This window comes from Lethenteron reissneri, chromosome 24, assembly GCF_015708825.2.
Source record: "Lethenteron reissneri isolate LAM-NWPU_2019-01 chromosome 24, ASM1570882v1, whole genome shotgun sequence".
NCBI lineage: Eukaryota > Metazoa > Chordata > Hyperoartia > Petromyzontiformes > Petromyzontidae > Lethenteron > Lethenteron reissneri.
The window spans coordinates 19349473-19367176 of NC_083802.1; the positions used below are offsets into that span (position 1 = coordinate 19349473).

General features: G+C 46.8%; 2 protein-coding genes across 3 annotated transcripts in view; one reads left to right on the forward strand and one right to left on the reverse strand.

The window, feature by feature from the left end:
- FANCI (FA complementation group I) overlaps positions 1–14090 on the reverse strand; it is a 22368-nt gene extending 8278 nt beyond the window's left edge. Inside the window, exons 1-22 of one of the 2 annotated variants that reach the window (XM_061558604.1) lie at positions 13849–14090; positions 13400–13516; positions 13042–13117; positions 12182–12312; positions 11679–11832; positions 11369–11426; positions 11076–11117; positions 10480–10603; positions 9922–10007; positions 9386–9518; positions 8658–8750; positions 8203–8342; positions 7311–7485; positions 6573–6660; positions 5899–6029; positions 4845–4915; positions 4180–4300; positions 3450–3572; positions 2476–2544; positions 1442–1540; positions 464–691; positions 120–241 (exon numbers count right to left, since the gene is read on the reverse strand). In XM_061558604.1, the coding sequence (XP_061414588.1) occupies positions 120–241; positions 464–691; positions 1442–1540; positions 2476–2544; positions 3450–3572; positions 4180–4300; positions 4845–4915; positions 5899–6029; positions 6573–6660; positions 7311–7485; positions 8203–8342; positions 8658–8750; positions 9386–9518; positions 9922–10007; positions 10480–10603; positions 11076–11117; positions 11369–11426; positions 11679–11832; positions 12182–12312; positions 13042–13117; positions 13400–13483 (2348 nt within the window). In that variant the 5' untranslated portion in view covers positions 13484–13516; positions 13849–14090. Of the gene's footprint in view, positions 1–119; positions 242–463; positions 692–1441; positions 1541–2475; positions 2545–3449; positions 3573–4179; positions 4301–4844; positions 4916–5898; positions 6030–6572; positions 6661–7310; positions 7486–8202; positions 8343–8657; positions 8751–9385; positions 9519–9921; positions 10008–10479; positions 10604–11075; positions 11118–11368; positions 11427–11678; positions 11833–12181; positions 12313–13041; positions 13118–13399 lie in introns of both variants that reach the window. The other variant, XM_061558605.1, reaches the window with a different exon arrangement.
- Positions 14091–14129: 39 nt separating this feature from the next.
- Positions 14130–17231, forward strand: LAMTOR2 (late endosomal/lysosomal adaptor, MAPK and MTOR activator 2). The gene is made up of 4 exons (XM_061558609.1): positions 14130–14337; positions 15011–15173; positions 15570–15659; positions 16040–17231. Exons 1-4 carry the CDS (start codon positions 14270–14272, stop codon positions 16094–16096), a joined length of 378 nt encoding a protein of 125 aa, XP_061414593.1. The 5' UTR covers positions 14130–14269; the 3' UTR covers positions 16097–17231.
- The last annotated feature ends 473 nt before the right edge of the window (positions 17232–17704 follow it).

Below are 17704 nucleotides of genomic sequence, written 5' to 3' on the forward strand. Positions count from 1 at the left end.
CACACACGTGCAAGTTTAATAAATGGTTTTTTTAGTTGCATATTTCTTTTAAGTGGGCTATGCGGTTGTGTCATGCACTTCAATTCAGTTCCAGATGACCGCGTAGGTGCTGCGCTGACCTGGGATCGCCCGTGATGAAGCTGTACTCCATGAGCACCTCATAGATGCCTATTACCAAGATGACATAGATGTTGTTCTTCACCCCTACGCTGGTCGTCAGCGAGAAATCTGCCGACTTGTCCTGTCAGTGGCACGCACACGGCAAGTACCAGTTTCAGCTTTGTTGGTGATTATCAACATGGCATGGTGTCACTGCCAAGAACCTGAGACAGCTGCATGTTTATGCTGCAGCGTTTATCAAATGGACAGAAGACAGAAAACAGCACGAATCACTGCACCACCAATCCACCCATACCTGCGTATAGAATATGCAAAATGGTGCACATGTGAACGGGCGGCTCACCAATTCAAAGTCGTCCAGGTCGCTCTTGATCATCCTCCGTGTCATCGACTCCAGCATCGCCTCCAACTGCCGTTGACAGCTCTGTGCACCCTCCCCTGCGTATTCACTGCTGCCCTCGCCGCCCCCATCGTCATCATCGTCCTCGTCATCCTCATCATCGCCAACTGCCTGGGCCTTGATTTCACGCCACTTCATCACACAATGCACAGTGCAGCAGAGGAGGTGGCCCTGTGGACACACAGTGGACAAGGTGGACACATGCAGCCGTTTTGTCAATCCACTGCTGGATGAGGGCCTCCCCACGCTGTCTTAGTCACGAAGGTTACTCAACCATAGTTCACTACACTGGTTAGTGAGAGTTGGTGATGAGGAACAGATGTTGGAGAATAGTACGGTTCAACAATGGATTATTCTGCAGTGTCCTCTGCTGACGAGGGAGCCTTGCAGCAGCCGACAACACCTGTTTTATCCATGGATGCCACCCATCCAAGCACTTTCCAGGCTCAAACCTGCTTAGCTTCCTATGTCTGGTGAAATCAGCCACATTCCAGGTGATTTGGTGATAGGTGATGACAAAACTTGGGCAATATTGAAATAAGCTCCCTCTAATCCCCATACTGATGAATCTAAACATATATATGCACCTAAGGGAAGTCAACTTCTATCATCATCCATAATACAGGTTTTTTGTTTGTTAGATCGTATACATTTATTTACGCGAAAGCCGACGTGTTAGCTTACGTGTTAAACGTCTATCATAATTATTTATTTATGGCGAGCAGATGAATGATTACAACTAATATGACCGTTGATTGCAGCTGATAATTAGACAAAATTACTGATAATTAAAGGTAAGTTGTCAGTTTATAAAAGGCAATCGATTTAACTCATCTGAGGCCAAAGTGGGGCATTAAAGGAGTGGCACAGGACAGGTGGGCAGGACGATGGAGGGGGGCACAGGAATCTGGGGGGCAGTACCAGCGGCTCCTGGAGGAAGACCTGCTCGCCCTGTGCCGTGATGCAGCCGTCCAGACGTACTGGCGGCAGGACGTCGCCTGCCTCGTAGCACCGCTTCAGCTGCGCCGACAGAAACGCACACGGTATACACGCACACGTGGGCACACGCGTGACATTAAACCGGAGGCACAACGCACCAGGGAAAATCGGGTCACCTGATTTATGAATGTATACTGTGTCTATCGGACCATTTTCCAGTATCAAGATTATGAAAAAAGAAAAGGCAATAATACAGGATGTGTTAAGATGTTCAAACTCCAAATAGACACCCTTTACAACAAGGCATCAAGTCTGCATTATCCAGATACCTGTCGTAAAACAAATATGCTTAGATGGTGTATGCATTGCCCTTGCAGATGATTAGCATAAACCAGAGAGAGACACTTTATGGCTGTGTCTCACCGGTGCTCGGCCAAAGGATGCCAAAAGGCGAAGAGCAGAAGGACGATGCAAACGTGTCCTCGCTCACAAGTCTCTCATCATCTCTCTGCTACCATTACCATCACAGCCATTGCTCTCAGTAGCCAAGTGTTTTGATTCCTCATCTGATTTCTAATGCCCTGTCGCCATAATGGCCAACGACTCTCATCCATGCTGAGTCCAGAAAGGAACATTTCTATTTTTTTCATTTGTCGTTCCAACCTCATATAACCAGAGTCAATGCAAGAAGTTCATTGCTTTACACCTACGATACTCAACATAGGCCTCTCTCTTGCTGTCAACTTGCGTAATACGCATATACTCCCAATATATATTCACCGCGCTAACGTTAACCAAGTTCAAGAATTTCATGAAAAACACTCAATTGGGACTAAACATAACAATTATCACACCCAACTGGCATACTAATTGCCTTATTAAACAAAATCAACTTAACTTGACTCACCTTCACCAACCCACACTGTCCAGCATGGTCTACTATGAAAGTAATAAAGACTGATAGAAAAATCTAAATTCCCGGAGGCCATCAAATACGGGCACCCCCACACACTCACCTGTACCAGCAACATCTGCAGGATGGTGCTCCCCAGCTTCGAGTTTCTCCGCAGCACGTCGTAGAAACCCTGCCAAAGGAACCGCGTGGCTGAATGAACCGAGCGAGCAGAACAAAGATCACAATACTCCGGGTAGTGTGGCACACGGGCGCCCCCCAGTTCCTCGGAGCAGATTGCAATGAAACTCGGGGCCCAGTAACACAACACATTCCTGCGGAGGGAGCTGGTAGGAACGTTGGCTTGCTCGGTCAATGGCCAGGGTCAACGGCGGCGTGGTGTATTCCGCAAATATGGCCGACTGTGAGGGCGGGCACAAGCCGGCGTGAGTAGGTTAAACGTTGAGTTTTATAAGGGCACCACGGGGTGAACAGCCCCTCCCCACCCAGCCTCATCCCTCCCACTCCCTACCCAGCCCCACGCTCCACACCCAGCCCCTCCCCACCCAGCCCCTCCCCATGTGGCTTTACCGAAAGACCCAAAGAATATCAATTGAATACTCATAATAAAGGTTTTTGGGTTAGATCGCGTTATTTATAAATGTGTCGTAACCCTCCACCACCAGACACGGCCAAACAGTAAAAAATGTGTCTCGTTTACAAAAGACAAATAATTCACTTCTTTAGCCCACCGGTGTGTTGAAGAATGAATCAACATCATTTAAATTTTTGAGTATGACGTTTCGCTGGTAATTACATCCAGCATCATCGGGCAATTTGCCAGAATGGTGAGGCCCTCCACTCGCTCCCCGTCTTAAATAGAGCAGCACGGTGACGTCAACTTTTAACTCAATCTGGTGCAGTGGGGGGGGTATTGTAATTATATAATAGTTTGGTAATCATTCAATTGTTATTCATTGGTATTCTATTATATAATTCTATTATATAATTAACAAGCAGGATGCCACAGGCAGAATGTTTGTTTAACAAGCAGGATGCCACAGGCAGAATTAGCAGGGCGCTTGCACACACGCGTACTTCATAGAGCAGCAGGCGCACATCGGCCTGCTGGATCAGGCAGCGGCGCAGGCTGCCCAGGATCTCCAGGCACAGGGCCTCATTGGCGGCAGGGTTGAGGCGTGCGTGCACCTCCACTTTCACCTGCAGGGGTGCGATCGGGCGCACGAGCGAGCACTGTAAAATGTTGCCGCTAAAGGAAAGACGTAGCCCACAACAACAAGCAATCTTATCTTGCCACTGTGAAGGTTCATGCGGTTCTAGTCAAGTTTATTTTGTTTAGAACGCGAGAGACCAGGATGGGTGTCATTTGCAAGTCACCAAAACGGCAAAAGCATGCCAAACAAATAAAGCACAGCAGGAACTAAATTGAGTGGCACACTTTAATAATCACCAAAGGAAGTAAGCTGCTTAATTTAGTTCGTGAAGAACCTTCCAGCATATGGAGGGAAAAGTGGGACATCACCTCAAATATGTAGAACAATCCAAAAAACACATTAGACAGCTCTTATTTTGTAACTAAACATCTAAACTACCTGTCCCCGGATGTTTATAACAAACTTGAAGCTTCAATCATGAGATAAAATACATTAAAATTATATTGGAGGACATCATTACGCCACTAGAGATTGCTTTAAAAAATGTCAATGCAGTTATGTTACTCCAACGCATTATAATAGTGTGATTAATAGTGACGAATAAATATCTTCATTAATGAATAAGCAAACCAAATATCCCGCGCACTACTCACCTGGCTAGCGGAAAAACCCTGACTGCACAATGTTTGGCTTGACGCTAGGCTGCCCAGCACTTTGAAGTTCTTGAGCAGCAGGAGATATCCGATAACGGATGATTTTCTGGCTTCCAGCTGGCTAAAAATTCAAATAATTTAATTATGCAGGGCAAATAAAGAGTGATAAAAAGCCTTACCGAAAGTGGGTAAGAGCCTATTGAGGCAGCATGTATGCCACAAGAGAGACCAGGAGCAGAATATAAAAGTCTTAGTGGTGAAGTGAAAATACATTACATTATATGAACAAATCACATGCCAATTTTGTGTCAGATGAAATCAAATCAGGGGAGGTTGCTGGGACAGTAATAAGCGCACGGCACTATAAACCCGATGATACGAGTTAAATTCCCGGCCACAGCTAACATCAGTGGCGAGTGGTATCTGAACCGGTCCTGGACACCCTTTTTACCAACATGTACTGATCAGCCCCTTGACCGACATCGAGTGGGGAGGCCTTCATCCAGGAGTATATTGACAAGGGGCGCCAAATATTAATAGAGATCACAAACTTATGTTAACACATCATCATTCATTAAACAAAGGATAATTTTTTTATGTTTAAAACACCTTTATTATTATTTCACAACATTAGCATGACATTATAAGAGCACGTGTGTGGTTACCTGGAGAACATACCCTTGCGCAGTGCGAGGATCAGCGAGTCCTTGAGGTTGATGCGCACCCTGAGAAGGGGCTACAGAGGGATTCAGCAGCAAAGGACGACGCAAACCGTTACAGCGTGTCTTAAAAGTGTACTGGTCGACCCATTTATAGATACTCCACTACTATAAAATGGAGATGTTACAGAGACTATAACAGCTTAATTCAAAGCCTCTATGTGTGTCCCACCAATCTCAATGGACGTGTCACATCTCTGAAAACTTGCCTCTGTAAGATATGGGTCATTTTTTTCGCCGCATTCAATCAGCCGTTGGTAAGAGAGTAAGAGTGGGTCATTAGAAATCAATGGGGTATCTATAAGTGGATCACCCCATATATAGCTTACAAATAAATTGTCACGATAATGATGAAAATTCTGACTTCAAAACATATCGGTGGTATTATAAACATTACTGTACATGAAAAATAAATAAATCACTGTGGCCACACAGAAAATTATTATTCTAAGTCGGTCAAAGATTTTGTAGCCAGATGTTTCGGTCGGAAATAATGTATTTGTTTGTGTGATTGTTTAAGTTCCAACATGATTATGCACACTCTGCTGCAACAGCCAGTTGGCATAAAAGTATGAAGAGTCTGGCCTCCACCATAAATATGTGGTAATTGCCACCAAAGTATCAACTCCATCAGTGAAGATAAGTGTGAAGTAATTTTTTAACTATATTATGCAAAACAGCTTATCTGCAATGAGGACTGACACAGTAAATACACACGAGGGACGAGACTGAAATCATGACCGAGCACATAAAACACCTCGCGCCTTGCTGACTGAACCCATTCGACCTACGTGACTTTACCAACAGAACCAAAGAGTATATGGATCCCTGCAGTCACGCAAACTTCAAATCTAGATTAGGAGACAATGGTGTTTTTGTTTTTGCCAAAAAAATAGAAGAAAAAGGCAAGATTCGCCACCATGTGAATCACGCCCATGGTGTAAAGCAAAGACGATCTGTACGTAAGAGAGAGGAAGGTGCACAGGTGGAGAGCACACACCAGTATGGCCTGCAGCAGGCCCTTCGTGACGGGAGACGGCAGGACCGACAAATAATCAAATGCCTCCTGCACCTTGGGCAGACACTCCAGCAGGTTGAGCGGGGCCGACGTCACCATGTCTGACAGCAGCTCTGAGTCACGATCAGGGTGAAGGGTTAGGGTGAGGGTTAATGTTGGCAGGGACAAACACACAAGAGTCAGAGACATGGAGAGGTTAGAGGTTGAAGACTGTGGTTATATTAGGGTCAGGGTGGGGGGGTAAGGGTGAGGATTAAGGTCGTGGTTTGGTTCGGGGTGAGCAGTATAGAAACATTTATAGGATTAGAGGTTTGAGGTTTAAGACTGAGATAAATAAAACAGTTAGCTTTTCATTTGGGTTGGGTTCATGGTTCGGATTTGGTTATGGTTTCTGTTGTTGTGGCTAGGTTTAAGATTAAGTTTTAAATTTGGGTCAGGGTTATATTTTGACTAGTTTTAATATTAGTGATACATGAGGGTCAGTATTGTGTTGTTGTTGTGGCTGGGTTGGGGCTAGAGATTATTTAGGATATGCAAAGTGAGTAGATGTTAAGGACTCTGTTCTGTAAACATTCATTTATGTAAACAGCTATAAAAATGCACAAGCCAGTTCCGTATAAAAAAAAAACGCAAAACGCAAGTGCTTTATGTTTTACCTAAATAGTGTGTGATTGGCACGGTGGCTTTAGTAACGACTCTGTTGAGAAGCTGCTCCAGGATCTCACGTCTCACGAGGTCATGAGCCTAAGACAAACACAGAAGTCAACAATCACTACCATATCATGTGGTGTTACATCACATTACTGGTTGCCATTCAACAAGACATAGCAAGAATCTGTGATTACATGAAAGGTTAACTCTACATGAAGTTGAACCATAAAATCTGTGTAAGATAGAACTTAGATCGCTAAATAGATTAAAAATAACCCTATTTCAACTGGCTGCACAACAAATGGGAGAATGAGTAATATGAATGTGTAGACGGGCCGGGTTTTATGAACTGCAAGATGATTTTTATGTGAATTATAATTTATGATGATAAACATGAAACAAAACTATAATATATTATAGGTGAGAATGAAGTAGGGAAGGAAAAGACAAGTCATCGGTGGGGACAAAGAAAATATATCTGTACCATTAATCACATGCAAATATAGCAGCAACAGTTACAAAGCATCTAAAAAACATCAGTACCAACAACAGCAGGATCTGCATCAGTAACAACTATGTTACCAGCACTAACAATGGTATAAGCAGCAGCAGTAGCTAAATCATCATCAGCAGCACTGGTAACAGGAGCAACTACGATAGCAGCGGCATCTACAACAGCAGCAACATGTCGGTTGCCACCGCTGGCATCTCCGGCGGCATCTCCGGCAGCATCTCCGCGGCACCTTGAACGTCTCGAGGAGGACGCGTGCCCCCAGGCTGCAGGCTTGCTGCGCCGGCGTCCGAGACACGCTGGCGCCCGTCTCCGCCACCTTGCCGCCGGGTCCCGCCTTGGGCCCAAATGAGTCCATGAGCGTGAAGCCGAGCTGCACCAAGCCCTGCGATATGTGGTCCCAGCCGCTGGCAGCATCGAGCGGACACACGCGGTCACGACGCTCAGCACATCGAGGTTCGTTATTCACCGGCCATGTAACAACCCACCCACCACAATTAAACTAAACGGAAGCAATTCAGGGGTTATGTTTGGATTGAATCATTATTGATTGTTTGTGTCTCTTTCATAGTGGTTTTCTCATAACGTCTGTTCTATCTCCTGCATTGTTTCATTTGTTCTTTTGCGTAAAGGTAACACTTGCACATTATTTCCATAGATCGTAAGCAATCTATTCTCATATTCACAAATTTGAGGACTGTAATAGGCGCATAAGAAAATATAGGATAGCCGGTGTTCGAGACTAACAAAGGATTGGCAGCTAAAGGAGGGAATGTGCCTAAGAAGCTGTCACTATTGACATGGAGTGATGACATTACCCTCTTTACAGGCCCCAGATGGACTGTTACATTGCAGGACCGTGAGAGATGAACGCCTGGAGAAACCAAAAGTTTTCTAAAAAAAAAAGTCTTGAGGCTCAGCAAGGCTGTCCAGGGTAAAGCAATTTCCTCACACAAACTATCATGCGGCTGTGGAATATAAAACCCTCAGCTCAATGCAAACAGCTTCAGTAGCGTGCGTGCAACTCGATTCAATAACCCTGAAGTTGGATAAGAACTGGTGGATAATCTGGCGCTCTGACCACGCGTTACGACACATGACGTGGCGGTGTTGCCGGGCTGCACCTGTTTTGGATGGTCTCGAGGATGACGTCGGACACGCACCACACCTGCGACGACACCAGGTCCTTGATGAGCGCCGAGCTCTGCTGCATCTGCTGGTCCCTGAAGCTCTTCAAGATAGCCACCTTCATCATCTCAAACACCTGGCTCGCACCAGCAGCAACAGCAGCAGCAGCAACGCAACCGAGCATGTTATATGATGCATTTGTAATAATTACCTTCAAAGAAAATGGCAGAGCAAACAAACCTTTATTCCAATCGTCATGATCCGACCACAGTTTAGGTGAGCGGAATGTAAAGCAGCTAAATTTGTCCATTAACGGGAAAATATTTTAAATGCAGAAATGTTCACCACGGCGAATTGGAAGGAACACAGTGTGTGTGTGTGTGTGCATGTGACGAGCGGAAAGTGTTCGTATGGGGCTGTGTTGGTCGGCTAGAGAAGACGTGCAGACCACCTGTTCCTCCAATCGGTGAATCCTCGCCAGCGAGAGTGTGAGTGCGACGTTGAACGGACACAGCACTCGGCCCACATCGCCCAGCTGTCCGACCTGGCAAGCGGGCAACACTTCTATGTCAATTTGTTTGAAAAGCAGATCACGCAGAGCACCTCGTGGGGAATTTAAGAATGCATTGTACTAAGTAATTTTTTACACTTTTGACATGTACATATAATCATACGTGTAATAATGTGTTTCTATTCATATGAAAGCATTACCATGAATCGTGAAAACAATCATAAATACATCATATACCATGGTATCAACTTTGAAGATATTTTTTTTTTACTTTATAACCATTATCACAGCATATCAATTATATATGTTGTGATATACACCTTTTGAACACGTTCACCTGCTTTGCAATTGCGGCCTATATATATGTCAAGATTTCCCGTATTGCTTCTCAAAGTAAAAATCAAACCTCCTCCCTGCCCAAACAACTGTGCTTATCTCCAGCAGTAGCCAGTGGTGGAATTGACATTCTCATTTATGTGGGCCAGTCTCCATATGGGACAACCATTGTTATCTTTTGTTGGCCTCTTTGCCGATATGCAATACCAGATTTTTCTCACACTTGTGGAAACTAATTCTGACGATCTTGATATCATCGCAGCTGAAGATGCCGATGCTACCACATCATGACAAACCATGCCAAGCCATACCAGACCACACTGTGGTGATACCTTGAGGGTCTTGATGAACTCTCTGCCCAGGTCCTGGTCCAGTTTGACAGCAAAGACGATGTGGAGGATGATGGTCCCCTCCACGTGCCGCAATGGAACCGTCGACACGGCAGCTACCTCCAGCTCCGTGGCACTGTCACAGAGAGAAACAATTTAGTTTTTTTTCAGCCAGGGGAAGAGTCCAGTAATAAGAGACGAACAGATGTCAGCCAGGTGAAGAGAGAAGAGCTTCAGAGACCACAGGTGGGGATCCACATATGATTCATGATTTTAATTTCATTTCTTTTTGTAACACATAACATATAGAATACCACATGCCCCTTTGCCCAGTAATTCATTCTGAGCCAGTGATTGAAATTTCACATTTATTCTTATGGTAGAGAACCATCTATTTACAGAACAACCTATGTTTTCAGAGCACATCAATAATAATACTAATACTATGAATACCTAATCCAGGAAAACCAGATAATTTATTTGATCATTGTGAATGTTGAGACAGCATTGTGTAAACACAATTACAATGTTCCTCTTACTCCTCAGCGCTCTTTTGGTTGCTGTGCAACAGGTCCTGCTCCTTGAAGAATGAAACAATCCCCTCCAGCGCCAGCTTCTTATGGCTCTGGACACAATGAAAACAGACCCATTAACTTGGTTACAAAACACTCCACACACCTCATTCAACGCGTCAGCAACAATGCGGTCTGACAGCTTATGCGTTACATGATTGACAGGCTACCTAATGTGATTGTCCGGCTACTGTTTCATAGAGTGGGCGTAAATTTGTGCAAACTTGTGCCACTGTTGTAGTTAATACTGTGTCCTGGCTGTGCTATGAACCAGGCGGCCCGAGTTCGATACCCGGCCATGGCCAACAACAGTGGCAAGTGATATCAACCCCCTGACCCTCTTCGCCATCCTCCACTGACCACTGTGGTTGAGTACAATCAGACAGACCACAAAACCGACACGAGGTGGGAAGGCCCTCATCTAGTAGTTGATTGACAAAGGGATGTAGATTATTATTACGGGCGCTGTTACTTCGTGCCTTCATGACACCGCTCATAATGCGTTCACGAGTGCGGGATAATTGCCTTGGGAGCAAGGAGGAGCAGCTGGTAAACGAGGGGAGGCAGCTCCTGCAGCTCCAGGCTGGGCAGCAGCCGCAATACCTTCTCCATGACAAACTGCAGCTCCTCCTGACTCAGCGGCACGTCCCTGCACGTCACAAGATTCCCACAATCGCTTATCCCAAAGAAATCGATACATCCCACAGGGAAGGGCTGCACTGTCCGTACGACACTGTTTATACAATATGGACCCATATCTTTAAAAGGTCCTTGCCTATAACATCTGGCAGTTCACCAGCAATGATTCAATCAAGACCGATTCTGCTTATGAGACACTGTTATGTCAAAATAGATCCAAAGTTTGCTGAAATTATGCACTCCTAGAAGGTCATTGAGCTGATAGGTTTTGTAAGGTATATTACATTTTTATGAGAACCAGATTATAGATACATTTTGTGTTTATCTATTTTGTTTGAGTAATATGATCACAACGTTATCATAGCAGCACTCCCATCATATACCTAAGTAGATTCCTTCGAGCAAAGATGTGTTATTTTATTTCAAAGTGAGGGTCATGTTTGAATGCAACGCTGAGATTATTTGAAGTGACCCAGTATTACCTGAACATAGAAGTCAGGTGGATCACACACTGAGAGTCCCACCTGCAGAGCATAAATGCGTGGATAAGCATCAACTCAGGATTCACAAATAAAAACAAATTGCATATCATTGAAGACATGTCTCACACTAATGGGTATGTGTCATTAAATAATCGTGCTGATGATGGAGGTGGTGGTGTTGGTGATTGTGATGGCCATGCTTGCTTGAATGGATACATGATGAATTAATCAGATGATGATGGATTTAATTAATGACCATGATGATGTGTATATGGAAATTATATCTGCCATACCTGCTGGAACACAATGTGTTGATGATCTGTTTTTTGTATTCCATGCCACTAAGCTGTCCTGCACAACACAAGAAAAAACAGAAATGTAATCATGAAATAAATATTTGATTATGCTTATTTACCCAGAAAAGCCTCGCTGAGTCTCAACACTATTTCTCAGGAGGGTTCTGCTAAGTTGTCAATTGCTAAGTTTACATTCATCCGTATGCTACTGTTGTTGTTTGTTAGCATTTTAACTTAAGAAATACAGCACTATTGGTTTCATCTCCATGACATTTTCAGGGAATTGAAGGCTGGGTCCCTCACTCACCATCACCGTAAGTGATTTTCTCCCTGGTGCCCAGAGAGGTTAGGATGTTGGGAAGCAGATCAAGGGATCTGCCATTCATCACGTGGCCGCTCTTTATCGAGTCCACGTACATGGAGGCCAACTTGGCCAGGCAACTTCCAGGCAAGGAATCCGTCTGTCATACACAACATGCATATATATTATTGAAAGACAAAGATCCCCTGTATAGCCTTTAACAGATATTGGGGCAAGTACTGTTAGCGAGTAGCACCGATGAAGGTCGGAACGGCCCACGAGGGGGTGGGTGGCCACCACTGCAGCAGTCACTCCGTACTGCTCACCCCAAATCCAACTTAAATCCTCCCCAGCCTCCTTTTCCTCCTCACATGGCTTATTCCAGGCTCCTCAAGACCCACACTTCCATCGCACTGTTCCACGACTCACAAAACCATTTCTGATTGGCTGCAACTGTATTTTTCGGGCCAGCGGTCGCACTATATCTGTCACCACAGTGCCGCTCTCACCTCCATCATGAGCAGCCCCATCATGTTGACCGCCACATAGTTTTCCATGTCCCCAGACTCGGCCAGCTTTGCGCAGCACGTGTACGTCTTCAGCCGGCGCTCAACCCCATCACCGCTGTGGCACGGGGAGCCTGGGTAGAGAGAATGGCTCGTGATTTAGAGGGGACTGCTGTTCAAGGCTGTGACAACCATAACAATGACACCTGTGGTTTCAGCGACTACCATTCTAATCGAGTTCCATGACTGCCTGTCTGGTTCTGGTCACCACCTGTCAATTAGCACAATCAGGGTTCATGATTTGATTCAAATATAGGTTGTTCTTCATCATGCTTGCAATGGCTCAGTTTTACTGACTTGTACTTTGTCTTGTGTACTGTAGTCTCTGACAAGTTACTCAAAGGTATTGTCTATCGCGTTTGTGCTGCCTGTCCTGTGTAGTTTGTACAGCGTGAGACTCACAATGGTCCCAATTAACGCATTGGCAAATGTTTCCATTAAGTCAGAATTTTCACCATAAGCGTACCGTTGTCTTCATCACCAACAATGGGGCAAACTGTAAAAGCGTTTAGTGAAGGTGTGCATTTTAGCACGGTCAATTATCTCTGAAATTCAGTGGGTAATTGTGGAGCTCCATGACAGAATGACCTCGTTTAAAAAATATATATACATCTCAAGCTGGAAGGGCAGATCATAACACAACTTCGGAAAGAACCCCCTCACTCCAGTCACTGTTTCCATGCTGGCGTGGCTTGCAGCCATAAAAAAATCGAAGGTGTTTGCGATCGTGGCGAACTTGGCCAGGCAAATGACGTCCGTCCATCTGATAGCGAGGAGTTGATGATGATGGCTTTGACTCTCACCGAGGAAAATGGCCCTGAGCAGGGCGTTGAGGTCACCTTCGCCCCTGACTGCATGCCGCTTGATTAGTTCCTCCAGCTGCAGGGAGTCCATGAAAAGAGTTGTTCACGTCATATTATTCCAGACATAACAACAGTAATATTCACGTATACAAAGAAGCTTAGCGGAGCCTCAGGAGATGTTTGGTAAAACATTTTTAACGTATACTTTGTGGGGTTAACTTATTGGAATGCCATCTCCTGGTCACCTCGCAGCCCAGCTGCTTGGGAAGTCTCCCATACATACCTGCAAGTCTATATTACGTAGTTTTTTCTCATTAGCTTACGTGTCGATACCAAGTAGAAAGAGACAGGACCACACCTCTCCATTTGGCAGCGCCTCCAGCTCCTTCTGCAGGGAGGCAGCGTCCCCCTGCTCCAACATCAGCAGCATCCTCTTGTCCATGACCCCTGGCGGACACGAGCTGACGGACACGAGCTGATGGACAAGCACCAATGTGGACAAGGGTTGAGGGGACAGGAGGTTACGGACAACAGACGAGGAGGGGCGGCAGCTGACAAGGAGCGATGGCTGAGGGCACAGCACAGCTGTCGTGAATCGTGCTCAAGTTGGTGCCCCTTGTAGTGATTGCCGTCACAGCGGTTGTTGAGGTTGTTGCTGGTGCACAACCATTCAGCAGCTGCTGTTCGAGCCGTCTTCTTCGGTAAACCCGCTGTCGTTGAGGCGGCTGGCACGGCTCCGCGACGAGGCTGTTGTTGTTGTTGCTGCTGCTCTCAAGAGTTGCTGCTGTCAACTCCGCAGTCACTTACCCGCTTGGTGGTGGAGTTGCTGTGGTTGTTGTTGTTGTTGTCGGTCACGGCGCAGTTACCTCAGCTGCCCACTGTCGTTAAATCTGCTGTACCCCTCCCCCCGCCCGGGTCAATGTTGTTGCTGTAGTCAATATTGTAATATTTTAAACTGCTTGTGGTTGTTGTTGTTGTGGTGGTGGTTGTTGTTGGTGCAACTCCTCGGCCTCCACTCGCGTTTCGCTTTTCCCGCCTTCTGAGCTTCACGGCCCCTCCCCCCCGTGACGTCACGAGGATCGCGTGACCCGGAAGTGGCGACACTCAAAAGCGCCGCCACCGCTGTTGCTGCGAAGTTGCTGTTGTTGTTGCGGCTACTTCTCTCTCTCTCTCGCTCTTGCTTGTTGTGGTCCTCGTGGTGGTTGTTGTTGTTGCGCCTCCTTCAACGATGCTGAAGCCCAAAGCCCTCACGCAAGTGCTGAGCCAGGCGAACACGTCGGGAGTGCAGAGCACGCTGTGAGTACCACGGCGCGCGATGTCCCCACCCCGTGGTGGCTCCATTGAGGCTGCCCCTCCAGCCCCTTAACGACGAGAATGTTCCCTCCACTTGTGTTCTCGGCAGTCTTTTCACTACAGTCTGTACCCCCCCCCCCTCCCGACTGTTCGCCACTGCGTCTTCGTGCCAGTCTCTTCCATGTTCCCAGGCCGAGTGTTACTCTCAGCTCTTGCCCCGAACGAACGTTCCCTCCAGGCCCTTGCCTGCTCCCGATTGTCCCGACAGCGTTGTTCTTGTTGTTGTTTCCCCCTCTTGTCCCCTCACGAGAGTCTCTTCCCTCGTTCGGTTCCCGTAGAGTGCAGCCGTGGCCACCCGGCGTCTCCCGAGCCGCACCACCATCAAAGCATAATGAATGTCGCCCGTGTTGTGCCAACAACTCTCAATATGTCTCCACACACAGACACTGCGTGTACACTTGACTCCGTGCAGAACTCACGGCTCCTGGTCTTGTGGAGGTTGGCCACCCGTGCCATAGACATCGTTCTCTCAAGGCTCACCAGAGTCGGCCTTTCTGTGACAATGCCAGGCGTACATCCAGGACGACGACGACGATGATGATTATTTGTAATGATACGCGCAATATCTGCTGTGTACCATCCCGTGTCACACCCCCCTCCACCACCCCTGTCCCAGGCTTCTCAATAACGAGGGCTCCCTGCTCGCCTACTCGGGATACGGCGACACGGACGCGCGGGTCACCGCCGCTATCGCCAGCAACATCTGGGCGGCGTACGAGAAGAACGGGCGGCAGGTCTTCAACGAGGACAAGCTCAAGTACATCCTCATGGACTGCATGGTGAGCAAAGCGCAGGGCTCGCAACGCCACGACTGGGACGAGGAAGAGTGGGCGGGGGGGGGCTGTCAGGCGAAGTTGCAGAGGTGGGGAGAGGTTTATTATGGGGGAGGGCTAGTGCTGGTGTCAGGTTGGTCCGGCGTGTTAGGATCAGACATAGGGGATCGGGTCTGCTTGGCTGGTTCAATAGGACTTGAGTCTAGTTGTCTTAATTGTTAGGGATATGGTCCGGTTAACAAGTATTTCTTGAGATTCGGATGTAGCGATATAGTCTGATTAACCTGTTAGGATGGGGAGTAGTCCGTGGTAAGGCTATGGCTTTGGTTAGTTTGTTAGCTCTACAGTCTGGTTGGATCGTTATTAATGAACGAGTGATGTGCGGGTGTCTTGTTGTGACAGGAGGGGAAGGTGGCCATCGCGAGGGTGGCAAATCTGCTGCTGTGCATCTACGCCAAGGAGACGGTCGGCTTCGGAATCCTCAAAGCCAAGGTGCTGCCCGCGCCATGGTTGTGCACTCTTTTGCCCGTGTCACCTCCGAGATTCGGGGCGTCGCTTCTCTCGTTTGTCCTAGAAACATTTCAAGTTACATTTATTGACAGGTATCATGTCGCAAAATGAAATAATTACCCTTTGAAATTCTCGCAGAAGACGGTATAACATTACCCCACGTTAGACAACAACCTCCGTAAATAGATGTCACAGGATGGCTTTTGAGGTCGCTTAAATTCCTTTGATCCATTTTGGAAACAATTTCTGCCACTGCCTCAGGGCTTTCAACGGCGATGAGCGTGCACTTTTAACTGCTGGTGCGTCCGTGTGCACGGGACCCTGACCCCACGATGCGTTTCTCTGTCCCCACTCCCTGACAGGCCCAGGCCCTCGTGGAGTACCTGGAAGAGCCGCTCATGCAGGTGGCCGCATCGTAAATCTTGACCGCACGACCCCGGCGACCCCCCTCGCCGGGGTCGGGTGGGGTCGAGGGCGTAGGGGCGACGCCAGCTCCGTCTCTGCTTCATCACCTACCCCCAGAAGCTGCTCCAGGTCATAGCACCTGGAGCCTGTGGAATTCCGTGTTTGTACAAGATAGGCATGTAACGGGGATTCGCAACCTTGCTTAGGGGTTCGACGCACACGGCACGAATCGGTTTGATGCACAGGCCACGAATCGGGGTAATGATTAAATTTACAAGTAATTTCTTTTTCATGTTTTTACTTTTTTCATTTGCGTTTTTCAATTTCTCTTGTACAGTTTTTGCTGCTCCCTTAGTTTAAATGTAAAATAACCATATACATATAAATAGTCCAGAGCATAAATAGCTCAGAGCATGTCATGCACACACGATCCGACGACTGCATTGCGAGTGTCGGAATCCTTTACAATCAAGCGATGCACTCGTTACGTTTCCATAAAAAAAACAATGGTGACGTTACTTGGCCGATTTTTGACCAGTCTTGCATTGGTGTAAATACAGTCCGAGACAAAATATACCTTGGCTCACAGAAATATCGGTAAACATTAATTTGAACTCAATTATTACGTGATGCTACTGCATAGGCAGTGGTGCGCAAAATACAACAAAAAACCTTGCACATTCGTCAATAACACCGTGACCTTAAAGGAAAAATGAATATCATTCGCGATGTTACGGTCAATGGCCCTGCTTCATCGAACATATTTAAGGCCACGGTGTTATTTACAGATGTGTTCAGTTTTCTAGGTGTTTGGAACCCAGGTGTGCATGCCACTGAAACACAATCTCGTTTGCAAAGGAGACCTGCAGAACAAACAGAAGCATTAACATGTCGAGTGTAATGTATTCAGTGCTGAAAACGTAGTGGGCTTTTGTTGCGCTGCTCTGTAGAAAGCCAATTGTGTGGTTATGGGAAATTGTTGCGAGCGAGCGGTTATGATGATGGTGGCGAGTCGTTTTCGGTCTGTACTTTATTACGGAGGCGGACCGACGTGTTCCGTATTCATGTTCACATTGTGAGCAATGTATATTGTTTTGCCTTTCATTATTATGCTGCGTTTGTTGAATAAATTAAAATCAGTCATCTCTGGTTTACGCCTCGCCTTTGGTGGGAAACGATTTAGAATATTTCTCAGATATTGTTGATACGTATTCTACCGTGTTACTAGGCACACGTCGACACTCCAGGATGCGATTGTCGTCACAGCCGAGATGACGAGGAGGAGGGGATTGACGGAGCGAGGGGGGCAACTTTATGGGGGGCACTGGGCGGAGTCATTGGGAGTAAAGAGGGGGGGGGGGAGATTTGGGACGGAGCGCGCAGACTGAGCGGCTCACAGTGGGAGGCAGACGAGAGAAGAAGCTGCCTACGGAGGAACTGGGATTTAAAACAGATTTACCATTTCTTCGCCGCCTCTGTGTGTGTCCGTCCACTCTGAGCTCGAAAAAAGCGGTGAAGCCAGAAAAATCGTAGAATATGTGACGAGCACACGCTGCAAGGGAGAGGAGTGGTTGCGTTTGAGTGAGCAAGACATGTTCGTGAGTGGAGATGAGACCCTAAGC

Excerpts from the sequence above, each read along its gene's own strand:
- LAMTOR2 (XM_061558609.1), top strand. The coding sequence starts at position 14,270 with ATGCTGAAGCCCAAAGCCCTCACGCAAGTGCTGAGCCAGGCGAACACG. Across the intron at positions 14,338-15,010 it reads TCGGGAGTGCAGAGCACGCT|GCTTCTCAATAACGAGGGCT; the intron begins GTGAGTACCACG and ends CCCCTGTCCCAG. Across the intron at positions 15,174-15,569 it reads ACATCCTCATGGACTGCATG|GAGGGGAAGGTGGCCATCGC; the intron begins GTGAGCAAAGCG and ends TTGTTGTGACAG.